At 41.7% G+C, this 19,678-nt stretch overlaps 1 protein-coding gene across 1 annotated transcript in view; it reads right to left on the bottom strand.

Moving 5' to 3' along the window:
* Positions 1–836: 836 nt before the first annotated feature.
* RSBN1 (round spermatid basic protein 1) overlaps positions 837–19,678 on the bottom strand; it is a 51,751-nt gene continuing 32,909 nt past the window's right edge. Inside the window, exons 3-7 of the mRNA XM_032766593.2 lie at positions 12,472–12,609; positions 11,882–12,024; positions 8,341–8,508; positions 7,200–7,308; positions 837–6,298 (exon numbers count right to left, since the gene is read on the bottom strand). Of these exons, the coding sequence (XP_032622484.1) occupies positions 5,825–6,298; positions 7,200–7,308; positions 8,341–8,508; positions 11,882–12,024; positions 12,472–12,609 (1,032 nt within the window). The 3' untranslated portion in view covers positions 837–5,824. The remainder of the gene's footprint in view (positions 6,299–7,199; positions 7,309–8,340; positions 8,509–11,881; positions 12,025–12,471; positions 12,610–19,678) is intronic.

Here is a 19,678-nt window from a genome sequence, read left to right as displayed (position 1 = left end):
GTGCCTTTGGTGGCATGCCTGTGGAGGGTCCGGCGGGAGGTCCACCGGAGCTAGGACTGGCAGAGCGCCCCCCGCTGCATGACACCGTGCTTGGGGCGGCGAAATGTCTAGAGCCGCCCCTGCTGAGAGTATGATGTTATGCATACCCAGCATTTAGCAGATATTACTAGAAAGATCCCCCTAAACTTCTTTTATCCTTACATATTTTGTCTGACTAGAACATACACCTGATGGGGTGATTTTTTTTTTTTTTCCCATTCCCATCCACAAGCCACCATATTTTCCTGCTTTTAAAAGCCAATTCTCAGGATTTTTAGTTTACCTGTACCTGCAGCATGCTTCAAAGTGATCCCAGCACTAGCTAACCACTGGAAATAACAAAAGGAAGGTGAGAGGAGGCATGGGGACAAAATCAACCTCTGAGACCAGGGCCGGCTCCAGATTTTCTGCTGCTCCAAGCAGCGCCAAAAAAAAAAAAGGCACAACAGCACAGTCGCATCGCACCGCTCCACTCTACGGTCGCAATTTAGCAGCAGGTCCTTTGTTCCTAAAGGTACTGAGGGACCTGCCACCAAATTGCTGCCAAAGTCCCAGATGTGCCACCCCAGTAGTGCATGGAGTGCTGCCTCTTGATATTGGCCACCTCAAGCACCTGCTTCCTTGGCTGGTGCTTGGAGCCAGCCCTGCTGATACTGCCAGTGTTACTGATCTTTGAAGAAAGTGTTCAGATGTATCTAGAGGAGAGGATAGGTTTATATTCTAAACATTTGCAGTTGCTCAGAAGACAGGAGTTATTGCTATTAATATGAAGAAATTTAAATAAGGAGAGACTGAAGTAAAGGACAAAATCAGGTTTATTAAAAAAATACTTTACAGGAAAAAAATCTATGCATTCCATTGTACTATTTTACAAAGAAATAGCTTAACAGTTTGACACGCTTGTACAGTCAGCTACTAAAAGAAATACACTGGTTAGAGGATTATTCACATAGAGGTTCTGTTTACACTACGCATTATAAAAACCTCTTTAAAACTTTTCTGTTAAATGTCAATAAATATACTAGGGTTGCACAAAGCAAACAGTCTTCCAGGCAATTGTACATGTCCTCTGTATGCAAACAACTTAGATACATTAAAACCCACAGAAAATATATTAGCTGCCAATCAAATAAGAAATCTCTTTACATGTTGTACAAAGAAATTAGAAGTACAAGTATTTCTTTAGACAGTTCAAGAGTGCTATAATATTAGCTCCTCAGCTACATGTGCTATTTGATCATAATTATTTATATTACTGGAAGGTAATGTAAGGCCATAACATTGTTGGGGAAATCTTCTTTGAGACCAACGTAAGTTAATTTACAGTACAAGCCTTCAGGTGAAAAAAGGTCCCTTTTCAGGAGCTGAAGATAATGTCCCTCCCACACCTCATGCCCTTTAAAAACAACCAATATGGCTACATACACTTAGCATTTAGAACAATAAATGTAAAGTGCTTATCACTCAGTAAAATTCAAGCATGTGAATGGCAGAATGAGCAAAATGAAGGACTTGAACTCCCATCCATCCTGCAGCTCTGACAAAACAGAATTATGTCAAGAGACTGGTACTAAGTACTCATGTAGGAAAACAGTTGACAGATTAACAGTGTTTTTATATGGCAAAAGGTATAGATTAATAACTACTTTATTACATAGCCCTGGAGAACACTTCATTGAGTGTTCCATCTTCTTGCAAGACAACATGTCAACAATAGAGAACTGAACTATCGGCTTCACAAAGTACTTTTAAAACAGGTCAAGTTTCTGCACAGAAACAATTAGGACACCCAAAGAAGAGGAAAATGTGATAATAATTATTTGACATTTCTCATATTTAGAGTTTCTATTTGGCTAACTGATCTCTGGCACAACATGGCCCCTCACCTTTATCCCAGTTTGCAGTTTTCCTTGGCTGCTAATAAAAGAATTGTAAGCTGCGCTTAAAACAGAAGCCAACCCCAAGTTTCCATCTTAGGCTATGTCTACACTACCGCAGTAAGTAGACCTATGCTACTCAACTCCAGCTACACGAATAATGTAGCTGGAGTCGATGTACCTTAGGCTGAGTTACTGTGGGGTCTACACCATGGGGGGGTCGACAGGAGAAAATCTCTCATCGACTTACCGTACTCTTCTCACTGGGGGTAGAGTACAGGGGTCGCCTGGAGAGCGATCTGCAGTCGATTTGGTGGGTCTTTACTAGACCTGCTAAATCAACGCTGGTCGATCAATCTCAGAGCGTCGATCCCGGCTGCAGCGTAGACCTGCCCTTACAGCTAGTTATGCTCTCTAGTATTATGTCCCTGGACTACTGCCTTAAAAATCTGACTTGGTTTCAAGCCGAGAGAGTATTCCAAATTTCAGTTCCAGACTTCAACCAAACCCACAGGTTTCTAAAAGACAGGGCAGATCTTCAGTGGAGCTATGATGATTTACCCCCACCGAAGTTAATGGAATTATTATAAACACCAGCTCACCTGATGTATCAATGAATTCTAGAGGAATATTATCAAAATGTGACACAGACTGTTCTGAAATTTATTCCATCTTTATGTATAGTTCTATTTCATCATATCTGTAAATCCTCAATCTACTGACAGCTGTTGATATGATATATTCTTGCCAACTGAATTTGAGATATGCTTGCATAAAAAGTATAGGCATTTAAATTATCACTGAATTTAATGAGCTATCTTCTGAAATCTTTGAGTGATTAAGTCAATCAGAAATTGCCATTTTCCACCAATTACTTGCGAATATTTTACTCTTAAGACTAGCCAAAGATTTGACTTGCCCGATATTATACTGAAAAGATTAACTTGTCCATCTGTCACTTGATTTCTCACAAAGCACAAGTACGACATCTGTATTCTTCACATTTGTTATTCAGTAAGCCATTTGTAGTGCTGACCAGTTTAGAGTACTGCACATCCGAAGGTATTATTCCAACTATAATTCACTGATTTCAGAACTACAGACACAATCTAATGGGCAACAGATTTAGCCATTGATTTCATAAGCAATTCTTTCCATACCTATATTTAGAGATGAGCTGGAAGAATCAAGTTTGGAAGAAGTGTGGTAATTTTGGATTTTGCAAATGTTTCAAAAATTGCATTAGTATTTCATTAAAGATTAAAATGTGTACAGGCAAAATTGAGAAAAAAAAGTTATAAAATTGAAAGCTTCTTAAAATTTTATCTGAAACAAATCTATTAATCTCTACCTCAGGCTTACAAATAACATCAAAAGAATAGCAACATCATCCAAATCATTCTATGGCTAATTTATAATGAAGAGAAGGACATCAGCTTGACTAAGTTTTGAACTAGTAAACTAAGTGAGTAAAAGGAAAGTATGGTACAGTGGTTAAAGGCATTCAATCCACAGAAGTAAGAATGAGAAGCATTTTCTTGATACTTTAGAAAGAATAGATTATTTCACACAAGTAGGATACTGTTTTGAAAGCAGTGTGAAGCACTCTGCTGGTCTACTGTATTCATTAGTTTACAAAGCATGCTATTTAATATAGTTTACAGAGAGATACTTCCAATACACATTTACAAATTATATGTCTCTCTTTTCATTTTATTTCAAGCTCTAGAGGAATACAAGTAAAAAATAATGGTGCACAGTGCATCTTAAATTGTGAACCTTTTTAGCCTAAGTATGTTTAATTTTTGCATTTTAAGATATATGGGGATAATTGGTTTTATAAAGGGATGAATAGCTTTTCCTTCAATTGTAAGGTCTTTGAAATATGTCAGTTCCTGAGTGATTATACACAGTGCTGACTGTCAAGGGACAATCACCTTATTAGTTAGCAATGACTTAGAGATGATGATACCATCTTTGACACGGCCAATGAATATCACATGGGAGAAGGGAAATGAGCACTTGGAAGACAAGCAGAGTGAGTTAAAAAAGAAAGGGAAAATAACATTAACATGATATTAACCAGTGCGAACATGAAAGAGGCACTGAAGCCAATATTGCCTGTGAAGAATTCTACTTTGCACAACCCATTAAAGCTCTCTAAAATTCTTCAACAAAAAAGTGGGAAAAATGCCAGAGAACAGAGGGCCTGTTTCTGAACCAGCTTTGATAATCTAGAATTTTTGCTAAAATTAAATTATACCCCTGCATGAATCATATTACTTTTCATAAAAGCTTTCCATTCTAATACCTTATTTACACAGATTACTAAACAAGTCACCACCACTTCAATCTGTAAATTAGTCTGAAATATTTTCTAATTTGTCTTCATTTTTGTACTGAAGACAATACGTACATATACAAGGAGTAATACAGATTCTAACTAATCACTGCAGTATTTTCTGATGATTATTTTGCTATCAGTTTAAAATTGTGACCTCTATATTGAGGTGCTAAGATGCATATAAGTCTACACAAAACAATATTGCACAAAGTAATATTTATAACAACAGATTAACATATTTCAGAACCTTTTTAAAGAGACGATTCATAATTGATATTTAAAAGATGCACCCAGAACTAATAACACAGCATCTTTTCTTTTCCTTATTCTAATATAGTGTTAGAAATCTCTCTCCTACCCCAGTGAGGATTAGAACATTTAGTTGTCTGGGGACAACTTCAGTGGCACCACAATCGAGTTTGTATCCTAGGTGTGGGGGGGAACTCTTCTTTCTGATGACTAGAAAAGACAGTTGTTATATAAGTGGTGAGTGAAAGTCAAATACAGATCACACAAACATTCAGAAATATCATGAGACTATAAAAAGAACTATGTCAGCAGATGACACTCAACATATTAGCTTGTGTCACTGATTTTTCAAACACAGCACCAGGGTACCCAAGAGCTACAAGTGGAAACAGCAACCCAATGCCATAATATTTTATTTTGAAATAGCAATACAGAACTTCAGAGAATAAGGACAACCAATATAAATTGGTTATCACTGACTCAGCTCTATTAGATTAAGTGCATCAGTACCAGGGAGAGGATGTTTTCCATCAGATGCTTATTGTGAATTTATCAAAACAAGCTGCCAAGGTTGTTAGTATTCTAATGCTTTAAAGTGCTCAGACAAGAATGCAGTTACCTCCATAAGATTGCCTTTAAAAAAAACAACACTAGAATTAGTCATGTTCAGGAAAAATGTATTTAGGAAACAAAATCCTCACGTCAAACATTACAAGCAGTATTATGGAAAGTGTTGCGTCTAAGTGATTACATTTCAACAGGATAAGATGTCACACTTCACCTCTTTATGGACTGTTTAACAATTAAAAATTAAAAGATTTATACATCTAGTAATTTGAGTATCCACCACGAATTTAAGGACAGACCAAAAACATCACTGATCATCAAAAGTGCTGTGCTTTCTCTTTGATTTTAGCAAGTAAATTCAGATGGGAGAGTCTTCTACAAAAGCCATTCTTTTATGGTGAAGGCTAAAGAAAAAATTAAGTAGGGGGATTAGATTTACCAAGATAGTTCAATGATTTTTAGTGCCTGGAGGAATTCCATTCTGATTTTGATGAGGAGATATTGAATTATTACCTCATTAAACAGAAAGAAGTGGTAGACCACTATTACATGCTGTACTATGGGAGTAAAATACAACTTGATCTTTTGCATAATCTGTGTAAAAAAGATATGCTTGACATTTTGGAATGTCACTTTTCTTTATAGAATTATAGGCAAGATTTCTCCAATAAAACATAAGCAAGTTATAAAACTATAACTTCACATCAAAATTTTAAAAAGTTGTTAAAAATGTTTGACTATTTACATATCACACAGAAGAGTCTGTGTGATCCTGTGGATTATGTTGCTGATCAGATTCTAGTTTAAAAACTGGAAGAGGCTGGGCCACCTGATCTGGTTGCAGAACGAGTCCCGATATTGATGAAATTGAGGAGGAGGAGGAGGATGGTGCCCCCATTGTAAACTGCATTTCTACACCTGGTTCCTCAGACTCTGTTTTTACACTCACACATTGGGGTTCACCTTCTGACTCTGTCTTTTCAGGGATATTACTGTTCATGTTTGAATTGCTTTCTGTATTTTGAGAAGACTGCCCCACAGGATGGTACTGTTTGAGCCTTATATGCCAGGCTAAACTGCAGACTGCTGACACTGTTTTGAACTGATGAATGACATTTCTAGGGATGAAGTAGATGTCATTGTCACACAGCTGGATTCTAGCATAGCGAATGCCTTCCCGTCTCATTTGGTTTAGCTTGGCTTCATCCACCCATTGAACACACTAAGGGGAAGAAAGGGGAAAGTTACTGCTAAGCTGTATGCAGGGTCCAAAGCTGGGCATCCATTTAGATAGAAGAGTACACTTTCAGTCCAGCAACCCATTTGATTGCAACTACTCTTTAAAGAATACAACCTCAGTTAAGAAGCTACTTGCAGCAAGAACAAATCTTTAATCTCTCATTATGAAGTGTTCTGTGCACCTATGAGGTAACAAATAATGACCCATTGCCACTGCATTATAGGGTCACAGGCAAGTCTTAAAACTAGAATTAGAGCTTCAGTAAGAAGCTTTTGACCTGGCATTACCAGACAGAGCTGGGTGTGGTTGGTCTGGTACTAGGAGACCAAAACTCCAACTCTTTAGCATCATGTGGCGTGGGGGGCGGAGGTTAGAGGCATGTGTGCACAGTAAATCCTCACCCAGTTTAGAATTATTTCTGTAGCACACACCATATCTTAGATATTTCATGGTATTACTGTCTTGCAGGAGACCAGCTACTCAAGAGGCTCCAATGCTTTATGGTGTCAGCCAGACATGGTTTATGCCAGAAAGAGTCTGAAGCAAGTGGAGGGGAATGGAAACCCAAATTATGTGAAATTCCTGTAACCCATACTCAAGACTTCTTGGTTCCTTGTCTCATGAAGAAAGGAGCTTTGTGACACTTGGTCATGCTAGGATCAGAACCCATGACCCTCATGTGGTGATCCTACCACCACTAGGACAAGAACTGGAGATAAATAGCTCTAGTCACAAGCCTAGAACCATGTCTCAGACACCCACTATTGATACCTTTATTTCAAACATTTGACTAACACTAATTTAAAAAAAAATCCATAAATATGCTGCTTTTGAAGCTATTTCCAAAATGCTGGAAATAAGTTGCAACTAGGGAACACAGTACCTGTGACACTGGAGGTTCATGCAAGTCTAACTGAAGTCTCTGTACCACATCAGTGAAGTCTTCAGCATGGAAACAAACCACATCTTTGGTTATTCGAGGTTGGACACTCCTAGAGATGAAGATTGTCAAGACTGAGTTTTAAAGAATTTGTGGTTACAGCTCTGGAAAGCAAGAGTCACCATAAAGAAAATACCTATTATATAGTTTTCTACTGGGTAATAAGTCTCTCAGCATCACAACTAATACAATAACATTAGTATATGCATATTCTTTAGACTCCACAGATCCTACCTCATTTCCTGAATTGCTTCATTTTATCTTTGACTTGAACTTTACATAGCAAAAGAGACTGCATTAGGGCTCCAGGGGGCTAGGTGCAATTCCAAACTCTGCCACAGACTTCCCGTGTAACTTCTGAAAAGTCACTCTGCCTCAATTCTCCTATTTTATAATTGGGCTAATATCTATATTTTAAAGGAATATTGGAAAGAAAAATTTGTAAGACACTCAGATACTATGGTGATGGGGACCATATAAGTAGAAATTGCTTGTTCAATGGATTTGAAATATAAGGCAAGGGAAACATTGGCACTGCTTATTTATCTTAATCTTGGCTGATATTGTTGCCGATGACACTGTTCCTGCCGTCCAATTTCTACTGTAATTGCTACAGACAACATTACCAACTCAAAACTTGTGATTTCTTCCCAGGACTTAAGTTACCAGCAATGCCCTGAATCTGGGAGCTGGAAAAATATTGTCGGTACCATCACAAATGAACAATTGACCTGACAATATTCTGTTTATGGAATTGAACTTACATTATAATCAATTAGGAGATGAAGGAAAAGACATGCAGGACGCACCAGATACAGTGGCCTGCACTGCATATCATGCAAGCTCTCTGAAAACTACTCCATGTTAACATAGTTTTTGCGCTGGACTCAGGAGGGAGAAGAAAGTAGGGGTAAAAGGTGCCAGAGATATGTATTTATTAGATTATGTTTTACAGACTTTACACAGCATTTGAATAGTCATTACTAGGCTGCTATTCAACCAACATGTCACATTTTCTCCCTTTTATAAAGGGAAGTCAGTCTCAAATCCAACTGGAGTGGTTACAAAACTCAGTCACACTTACCATTCACCAAACTGTACAGCTTTCAGCACTCCTACAGCAGCTGTACTCTGCCAATCAAACCCCTGACCTACATGATCAGCATGGGCTCTTGTTCGATCTTCAAAGAGAACTTCACGGGGCTCACTGGTCCGAGGTAGGTACTGGAGGTTTTTTATTTCGTTCATTGATCTATAAAGTGGAATGAAGAGAGGAGGGAAAAGGATGCTCCCGACTACTCAGAGACGAGATGAATGGTACAGCTTTCCTATCTGTACATGTATTGAGGCAATTTTGAAGAAATATTGCTAGTGTCCTGTAGCATTCAAAATCCAAGACCAAAAATGTTCCCTCTGTTTTTGCTATATGTATTACGTATCAAATTTGGTATTCAAAGATTTAAGTATAGTCAGTGCTGCAGATCTGTCATGGCATTTTTTTTAAATCAAAACGTCAGAGCAGTCATGGTAAATTTAGTAAAAGTCATGGATTTAGTGACTGCTCTGAGATATTTGATAAAAGATACCCTGACAAAGGAAGGGGCACCAACCAAGAACTGCAGCCCCCATCCCAGCCTGGTGCGGAGGGGAGGACTGAGGTGGGGGGATGGGACTGGATAGTGAGCCACCCTGCACTCATCCCAAGCAACAGCAACTTCTGTATCTCTAAGGGCTGGGCCCCAGGATTAAGAGGGAGCCTGCCCCACACTCACCTCATGCCTGGGCTTTGGTGGCTCCTGTGCTGGGTAGAGCTGAGCCTGGCTCCCTGCTCTGGGCATTGCGAATTGGTATACCAGGTTGTAGTATCACTCAGGTTTGACCCAGCTCCCATCCCCACCATGATGGAGGGACAGCTGGACCAAACCTGAGCAGTTGTGTGACCCCCGTGCAGCCGATTGCAACATCTGGAGCTGGGAGCCACAACCAGCCCTGCAGGACATGAGCTGCTGGTATGGAGTGAATCACAGACATAAAAAACCCAACAACAAATGGGGAAAGTCATGCTGTGGTAAGCGTCTGTCACAAATCTGGACCTTAGCGTCAAAATCTGGGTGCTTACTATGATTCCCCCAAGCTTGTACCAGCTTGGATCTTATCTCGCTGCCACCAGATAGGAGCCAAAATCCTATCAGCCCAGGTTCCCCAAATATTCCTTGGGGGACCCCCTCTCTGGCCTCCCCAACTTCCTCTGGAAAGACCCCCACGACTCAGAAGTCTGAGTCGTACCGGCAAGGGAATTATCTCCCCTCCCTTCCCCCTCTGAGCAACCTGAGGGAATTGATGTAATCTCTTTACATCACAATACCGAGAAACCTGTCTCCTTTCTTCTCCAAAGAGACAGCCCTCCAACACAGGGAAACAGAGCTAATCCTACCTCTATTCCCTGTAACTTGTTCCCGCCCTGGGACAATAGGAAAGTAAACCACCAGGAAGCCTGGGCTCCCCTCCCCCTAGCCTTGTCACACGAGTAGACAGAGCTCCGGCACAGAAATTTCTCTCTCCCTTTGCCTCACTAGGAAAGAAAACTCCCACAAGTTTTAAAAGAAAACTTTATATAAAAAAAGAAGAACTTACATATACTAAACACTGCATAAGAAATTCAATACAGGGATGTGGATTAAGAAAATAGGAATAAACAGTCTGATGTTTAAAGATACCAATTAAACCAGGCCAGCAAAAAATCAACACACATTGTAATTACAAAACCAAAGCAATAACAGGCCTATTGTTTGGTTTCCTTTGTACTCACACTTGATAGTAGAATATTAGAAAGAAGATTGGAGTTAGCAGAAAAGCTGTTTCAATCCATAGCCGGGAGAAACAAAAGACCCCGAGTTCCTTTCCCTCCCAGACTTTAAAAAAAATCCAGTTCTGTGATTGGTCCTCTGGTCAGGTGCTTGATTTCCCCCCTGTCCACCCCTTACAGGTAAAAGAAAATTAACCCTTACCTATCTACTTATGACACATGCTATATGTGATTTGTGTCCTGCTGTTACAAATCTATACCTCTAACTAGTCTAGATAGATTTAATTCAGATTGAGGAAAAGACAACAAGTAAAAAGGACAATAGATATACTATATATTTGGAAAAATGTGAACTCTTTAGTCAACCTCTGAACAGTCACATTGGGATGTTTTATTATCCTTTGAAATACAAGAACTGGGGTCAAACTAAAAATTCAATTTAAAATACAGACCCTTCAAAATACTAAGTTATCTAGAGAGAACATATTGGGTTTTCTGTTTAAAGCTGTGATGAAAACATGATTCAAATTATTTCTCTCCCCAAAATTTTGTTGCACAAAACACTCCCCAAAAAACTGAAGGTAAATTTGCCTCTTGGATTTCAAGCAGCTGCTGGGAGGTAGATGTTAATGGTTTTACTCAAAACTTGAAAAATTACAGTTTTAGAAATTAAAATAAAAAACAATTTAAACAAAATTAACACTACTAGCAATTAATTTATAACTGCAGAGTCAGATTGTCCATTTGGCGTTTCCTTGGACTCTAGAGGATGGAAGGCTTTGTCAAAGCAATTTAACTACTGCTGTGTGGTTTATCAAAGTGTTCAACAAAAAACTGTCATTGGCAGAAGGCATTTCAAAGATTCACAATCAAAGCTTTTATTTATTTTTATTTTTTTTTAAGAGGACAAGAATATTTCTCTAACAAATTCTCTTTGCCAAAAAATTATAGCCTTCGTTTCCCTACAGTTACAAAATAATGGCATAATTTTGTGCTTGCTGGCTTCAGCACAGTGCTGAAAATGTTTGTCATTTACTAATGTAAAACAGTGAAGGGAAGTCATGCGTTATAGTGAGATGGTACCCTCAAATAGTAACCTTTTAAAAAAATTATTGTAATAATGGATTTAGTTTTGTGTGTTAGATATAGTGCAATACAAATCCAGAGAATAGACCTTACCAATACAACACTTCAATGAGGGCAGCTGAGGAGATTTAAGTAGTTAAGAGAACATTCCTCTGGAATACAGCATTTCTTGAGAAGGAAACCAATACCAAGACTACTTAAATAAGTAGCATTAGGACCAGCCTTGAATGCAGGGTAGGGACTTCTGCACTGTGTTGGAGAAGTACACCAAATATTAGCTTTTTCACAGACAGAGTAGGAAGCAGACAACAGGGGATGGATCACTTAATGATTGCCTGTTCTGTTCCTTCCCTCTGAGGCACCTGGCATCAACCACTGTTGGAAAACAAAATTCTGGTCTAGATGGACCACTGATCTGACCCGTATGGCCATTCTTATGTTCAGGAACCCAAGAAATCTGTCAAACAGGCAATACATAATGCTATCAACCTTGAGGAAACCTTGAACTCAAATGCACTTATCTGGAACATAGGCAACATGTTAGTTTGCCTTAAATAACTGGACTGCTTGCTTCTAAAGCAAAAGGAATGATGTCACATGGGAAATTTAAGAAAGCCATGAAGTTTACCTTTGAAAGACTAATTTCACACATAATAAGGACCAACTTTAAGACCTTAGGACAGTATTTTATCTACCTGTAATTTTCTTTTCTATTAAAGGAAAATAATGTTACCGGCGCCGTTTGAATGGTGATTTTGGCATATCTGCTGTCGGGATCATCTGTTCTCCTGGTCTCACCCACATTATGGGGCCATCATCACTTTGTGACCTGCACTGAAGCTGGAGGCTAGAAAGAGTGCCCCAGGGCAAAGTCATCTAAAAACAGGAACACAAAAAGCTATGTCAAATGGACAACAGTTAAAATTTTAATAAGCACTGGCTCAAGTTCATTACCAAGAGAACTATATAAAAACCAAACCTTATTCTTAGAGATGAAACGTTGTATTCCACCAGCGATATAGTTAACTTATTCAGCTTTCAGAGAGTAAGCCATTGTGAAACAGACATGCAACAAGAGCCCAATAGTTTCTCCAGTTAAATAACTGATTCCTGTAACCTCTAAATTAATCTCCTTTCAGCATCTACTTCTTTGAACAGAGGGTAGATTTTATCAGCATCCTCAGTAAGGTAGTTTGAAAGTTCATCACCATCTGAATGGAGAGGATGTACCTAAATTCTCTCATTACTAAGCAACCTGAAGTTGTAAATTAGAAGTGTTAAAACATTTATGTTTGATAATAATTTAAACAGTATAATGCTCACTCTCAGAAATGGAGATTCCTCCAACATATCAAGAAATTCTGGGAAGTAGTCACCAACTTCTTCATCTACTGCTCCAACAAGACTTATCTGCCGCATCGGACCTGCTCTGTAGGTTCCACAGCAGTATGTTCTATTGACCTGAGAGGGTTCAGAAAAAGCAAAGACAAAATGAAACGCACTGTTCTATGACAGGAAATTAAAGTTTATTAAATCAGTGTTTCAGACTGCAATGGAGTTTACATTCAAATCCAGGACTTCTTTACATACTTGAGAGCAGTTAGTATCTTTAGAGTACATGAAGAAGCTGTTCAGCGTCAATACACGCTGAGCATGAGCACTTCAAGGGGCAAGGGGAAAAAAAAAAGAATTTGACTCCAGAAGGAATGGTGCTAGGTAGCAGACCGATAAACATTATGTTGTTTTCTTAGCTGAACAGCACCAAATCAGTACTTTAAAACAGATTTAAAAAGCCACAGTACCCAGCACAAAGAATGCTGTGTTTCATAAAAATGCCATGTCATATTTTCTGTCAATAAAAATTGATCACAAACATATATAATTGCTTTGAGACAGGGTTAGTTACTGCCTTCAACTATATTTGTATATACCAGAATACATCTTTGAAGTTATCAATAAAGCGTTAAATGAAGTGTAGAGGATTTAAGAGCAATATACTCTATATTGCTAGTAATAAGCTTTGTTTTCTTTCTCCACAAATGATAGTGACTAAAATGTAATGTTATTAAAAAAACCCATTCTGCAATACCAAAATTAAAAGTAGATAACGACCAAGCAGATTCACTCATGTTCTTGCATTTTTCTCATGCAAAGCAAACACTCAAAGTAAACAGGATACTAATAGGGAGCATACACTCAGAGGTTGCATTGATGAGCCCAAAATATTCCTCTATTCTTGGGGTAGATGAATTCGATTTCAAAACTGGTATTGGCCAAAAGAAGAGATGCATTCCCATTCATTGAGTGGCTGTGAAGCAGGAACTGGACATGTGCCTTATACTATCAGTAGATGTGACACCACTTCAGCTTTCAGTGGCATGGGAAAAGATGGCATTGCAGCTGAGCACCCAGAGAACTGGACGGAGGACCTCCCTTTCCTCTGCGCGTGCACACACACACACGCCCCATAGGAGTGCAGAGGAAAGGGAGGTCCACAGTGCCTCTCACATACTCATTTAGACACCCTAACACCCAGTCTCAGGGCTCTCTGTCTGTGGCATACATCGAGACTGCCTGTTCTCAATTCTCCACCTCGGGTTTGGGGGGGTGAGACTGTGGGCTGCACCGATGGTGCCTATTCTGCACACCCCACCCTGATCTCAGTGCTTGTGGCATTCAGAAAGCATACCCATTCTCAGCTCTCAGGGACTTACCAATGTGTCTGTGGTACGAACCGAACAACCCCTCTTCTTTGGTCTCGGGGCTATTCAGCTGAGTCATGCCAATTCCCAGCTCCTGGACACAGCGCGCTGAGGCTCCAGGGGCAGGGGGGGAGGAGGATGGTAAGGGGGCTGGGGCTACGGGGGGTTGGATAAGGGGCAGGGAGTCCCGGGGACAGTCAGGGGACAGGGAGGGGGCAGAGGTTTGGGGGGGCAGTCAGGACAGGGGTTGAATCTTGGGCATTCCGGTCTGTCAGGACTCAGCGGGGGTTTTGAGGGGGGTTCGGCTAGGGAAAAAGGAGCAGGAGGGGTCAGGGATTCTAGGGGGCATCGCGGAGGCAGGAGTGGTGAGGGTCAGATAGGAGCAGACCAGGATGCTTGGGAGGCACAGCCTTCCCTACCCTAAATCTCATTCGCAGTTGAGGCTTGTAGACAACTATTTAACACCAAGAGTCAAGCTTATCTTTTCCCTTGGGGCTACCTTCCCTTTCACTTCTCAAATGCCAAATTATAGTCTACATTTATTTCAGTGCCATAGGGAGATTCATGTCGGAAGGGTAGCTTAATTAAATTAGCCACTTTAGATTAACAATGATATAGCCAAGAAGCCATGGGGGAGGGATCACATGAGAAGAGCAATATCCTACACCACCCTACCCTCTCTCAACCCTACCAAGGCGAGACCCCTCCTCCCTTGCCATTCTCAAGACTCCAGAGGTTAATTCAGTGGTTCTCAAACTTTTGACTGGTGACCCCTTTCACATAGCAAACCTCTGAATGTGACCCCCCCCATTATAAACTAAAAACATTTTTAATAATTTAACACTATTATAATGCTGGAGGCAAAGCAGGGTTTAGTGAAGGCTGACAACTACAACCCCCAGTAATAACCTTATGACTCCTGAGGGGTCCCAACCCCAATTTGACCCCCCTGGGTTAATTTAATTTTAGCACCCTGTCTCCATTCACATGCTATGTGCTATTTTGAGCATTTTCAATTTTCACAACATACGCTCATCCAGATTCTGGAACAAGCTCAATGTTCAGTTTGTGGAGTATGTACATAAGCTATACTAAAGACAAACCCACAATAACCGTCTCCAATTGTGAGGACCCCATCAGCAAGTCTTAGGAACAGATAAATTCATGGAGGTTAAGTCCATTAATGGCTATTAGCCAGGATAGGTAAGGAATGGTGTCCAACAGCACAAGAAGAAGAACTCCACAAGGACTCCTCCAAGGGTCGAAATGACAGTCTGGACCTATACATTGAATGCTTCCGCCGACGTGCACAGGCAGAAAATGTGGAAAACAACATCGCTTGCCTCATAACCTAATCATGCAGAACGCAATGCCATCCACAGGCTCAGAAACCATCTGACATTTTCATCAAAGAGGCTGATAAAGGAGGTGCTGTTTGTCATAGAACAGGTCTGACTACAAAAGGAGGCTGCCAGACAACTCTCTAAATACCAAATTCTACAGGCCACTTCCTCAGATCCCACTGAGGAATACACTAAGAACTGCACCATCTACTCAGGACACTCCCTACACTAACACCGGAAACAAATCAACATACCTTAGAGCCCCGGCCAGGGTTATTCTATCTACTACCCAAGAACCACAAACCGGAATCCTAGACACCCCATCATCTTGGGCATTGGCACTCTCACTGAAGACTGTCGGATATGTGGACTCTCTACTCAGACCCTATGCCATCAGCACTCCCAGCTATCTCTGTGACTCACTGATTTCCTGAGGAAACTACAATACATTGGTGACCTTCCAGAAAACACCATTCCTAGCCACCTGGATGTAGGGGCTCTCTACACAAACATCCCACACACAGATGGAAACAAGCAGTCAGGAACAGTATCCCTGATGATGCCACAGCACAACTGGCTGCTGAGCTGTGTTGCCTTTATCCTCACAAACAACTATTTCAAATTTGATGGGGAATATAATCTCCAGATCAGTGGCACTGCTATGGGCACCCGCATGCCCCACAATAGCCAATAGTTTTATGGCCGACCTGGAACAACGCTTTCCTCAGCTTCCCGTTCACTCATGCCCATCTCTACTACGCTACATGATGACATCTTCATCATCTGGACCCATGGGAAGGAGACCCTGGCAAAATTCCACCTGATTTCAACAGCTTCCACCCCCCATCACCTCAGCCTGGACCAATCTACACAGGAAGTCCGCTTCTAGACCACGGTGCAAATAAGTGAATGGTCGCATTAACACCACCCTATACCGAAAACCTACCAACCACTATGCCTACCTTCATTGCCTCCAGCTTCCATCCCAGGCACATCACACGATCCATTTCCTACAGCCAAGCACTGAAGTACAACCGCATCTGCTCTAACCACTCAGACAGAGAGACCAACACCTATAAAATCTCCAACAAGCATTCTCAAAACTACAATACCCGCACGAGGAAATTAGGGGAAACAGATCAACAGAGCCAGACGTGTACCCAGAAGCCTCCTACTGCAAGACAAACCCAAGATAGAAACCAACAGGACTCCACTGGCCATCACATTACAGTCCCCAACTAAAACCCCTCCAACGCATCATCAGGGATCTAAACCCAGCCTGGACAATGATCCTACACTTTCACAGGTTTGGGTGGCAGGCCAGTCCTCGCCCACAGACAACCTGCCAACCTGAAACATATTCTCACCAGTAACTGCACACTGCACCATAGTAACTCTAGCTCAGGAACCAATCCAGTAAACAAACCTCAATGCCAAACTCTGCCCACAACTACACTAGCGACACCACACAGGACCTAACCAGATCAGCCACACCATCACTGGTTCATTCACCTGCACGTCCATCAATGTAATATACGCCATATATGCCAGCAATGCCCCTCTGCTATGTACATCGGCCAACTGGACAGTCTCTACGGAAAAGGATAATGGACACAAATCAGATATTAGGAATGGCAATATACAAAACCCTGTAGGAGAACACTTCACCTCCGTGGTCACACTATAGCAGACCTTAAGGTGGCCATCCTGCAGCAAAAAAAACTTCAGGACCAGACTTCAAAGAGAAACTTCTGAGCTTCAGTCATCTGCAAATTTGACACCATGCACTCAGGATTAAACAAAGACTGTGAATGGCTTGCCAAACTACAAAACCAGTTTCTCCTCACTTGGTGTTTCACACCTCAACTTCTACGAACAGGCCTCATCCTCCCTGATTGAACTTAACCTCATGTATCTCTGCTTACTTGCATATATATACCTGCCCCTGGAAATTTCCACTACATGCATCTGACGAAGTGGGTATTCACCCACGAAAGCTCATGCTCCAAAATGTCTGTTAGTCTATAAGGTGCCACAGGATTCTTTGCTGCTTTTACATGGTACAAACAAGCTCATACTTCATGTAATGACAGCCTTGCCTTAACCAAAGGCAAAGAAAGCACAGGAAAATGCATAAAATAGATCACCTGGGCTAATCTTTCCCAGACTGCCCAAAGCAGTACTATTTTGAGTACATAGTTGCATTATCACTTGTATTTAGCAGCTTTTTGCCAATTTTGGTCAAAAGTGAAATACATTTCTATGAGTTATGGCCTTTTTGTGACTGGGTGGGGCAGGAGCTGCATCACAATTAATAGCCCTACCACCACTATTTTCATTGGCGTTCTGTTCTCCTTTGCCCACTGTTGGAAATAGGCTATGTCTCTATCAGTCTCCAGACTTTATTAGCCCTTTGCCCTAGCTGGGGTTTTCTGCGATGGTGGCTGATCCCAGTGAGACCAGATCAGCACAGAGGCCTCAATTCTGAAAAGCCCGTATACAAATGTTTAAGTGCTTCCTGAACTGGGAAGAGCCAGCAGGATCCAGACCTGCCAAGGGAATTAATGTTACTAAGCATCCCCTGACATTCCAAGCTCACATTGACATCTCTTACCCAACTCAGTGTCCATCTCTGCCTTTGACCTCTGGTGTTTCCTCCTGTTGATCCCAATTCATGTCAGAGTTACACAGTTGGTTTCCAACAAGTTTATACAGTTTGTCATGATATATGGTTACTCTCGGGTGGAATTTAGTCTAAAATTCCCTTCCCTATCCCCCGCACCTTACTGTCCACCCTACTAGTCACAATCCAAGCACAGCAGAGCACAGTCAAAGATCAAAGTGGCAGCTTGTGAGCTAAGAAATTATTTCAGTTTTCAGTTCCACTTTTCTTTTCTCTTCTAATTTTCATCTCCCTCTGGAAGCAAAATACTCGCCTTGCCTCTTAATACCCACTACGGGTTTATACTCCATTTATTAGACTAAGCACTAAGCTTTCTGGCAAGCCTCTTTACCAAAGAAAATCAAATTTGATCATCCTGTAATACGACTGAAAAGAAAAATATTGATCCAAACCAAATTAACTTCTGTGGATTAGTATCTCTGACCCAGGTGGTGACGGGATATTTAAAAACTGCCATTCGTTTTGTTCAATAAGACCAGATTTCTTAATAGGGTCACCTCTAACCTGAAATTTCTTGAATTAGTTGGTTGTAGCCTCAGATGATGTGTGATAAAAATAACCCTTTGCCCCTACAGAGCTGCCTTTGTCAGCAGATCCTAAAGTGATGCTTAGGAAATGTTCGTAAAGCCACTGTTATGATGCCCTGTTTACATATGGGGAAACTGAAGTTCCATGCCATGCTTCCTATGCTGAATGCCTAGGGGGTAGAGTGATAATCCACTCTCTGATGTCATATATCCAGACTTTCGAGTCCAGTCTGCACTACGAATTAGGACCGTTCGTTCTCCATGGATGAACGCAATGGTAGGGCGAGAATATAGATAGGATTTTGGTATTTTTATCACTTATCTATATGTATTCTGAGCAAATCATGGCTTAGAGTGGCTTTGGCTTTCTGCTCTAGGGGTTTGCTCTGGTACAACTGCACTGCTTTCTGGCCACCAATGATTGTAACTAGGGCAAACCCTAAGGCTTCAGAGGCCCCTAACTGGCAGATTATGTGTTGGATAAACTTTATTGGCTTATTTGGAACGTATCTATTTCAGATGCTTAGTGTCACATTAGCAGCGCTGCTGAAGTAGAGGCGATGGGGAATTCCACTCCAAATCAAGCGCTTGCTTACCATCACACTCCCCGTAGCAGCCACCATGCTTACAACTAGACCAGGGGTTGGCAACCCATGGCATCCGAGCCAATTTTTAATGGCATGCAGCTGTCTGCTGGGACTCCACGTGCCATTAAAAATCCTGCCGAGGCAGCAAGCCGCAGGGTCCGCAGTCCCGGGCTGGAGCGCCAGCCGAGCGCAGCAAGCCGCGGGCCCCTCCTCCGCCTTCCCCCATAGCCCTGCTGCTGCACCCACAGCGCTCTGAGGGATGGGGCTGCACGCTCCTGCAGGGCAGCATTTGGCTCCGTAGAGAGGTTAAGACGCTCCCCGCTCATCCTGAGCCCTGCTGTTGCGTGCACATCGCTCTGAGGGGTGGGGCAGGGCAGGGCTGCATGCGCAGCGGTGGCAGGGCTCTATATGAGCAGGGAGCCTCATGGTAAGGGGACTCGGGGGGGGGGAGTTGGGTAAGGGGGGCAAGGACAGGCGAGCAGGGTGCACTGAATAGGGGGTTGGGGATCCCATGGGGGGTTGGTTGGGAGTGGGCGGGCTCTGCGAGGGGGCAGTTAGTCAGATGCAGGGTGGCGAGTTGCAGATGGGGCATGGGAGTCCTGGGTCTGTTTGGGGCATGGATAGGGGGTCAGGGCAGTCAGGGGACAGGGAGCAAGGAGGGTCCTCGGGGAGCAGTTAGGGTGGGGGG

The sequence above is a fragment of the Chelonoidis abingdonii genome, chromosome 4, assembly GCF_003597395.2.
Source record: "Chelonoidis abingdonii isolate Lonesome George chromosome 4, CheloAbing_2.0, whole genome shotgun sequence".
NCBI classification, from domain to species: Eukaryota; Metazoa; Chordata; order Testudines; family Testudinidae; genus Chelonoidis; species Chelonoidis abingdonii.
Note: the sequence above shows the minus strand (reverse complement) of the source record. Positions and strands in the feature narration are given on the sequence as shown.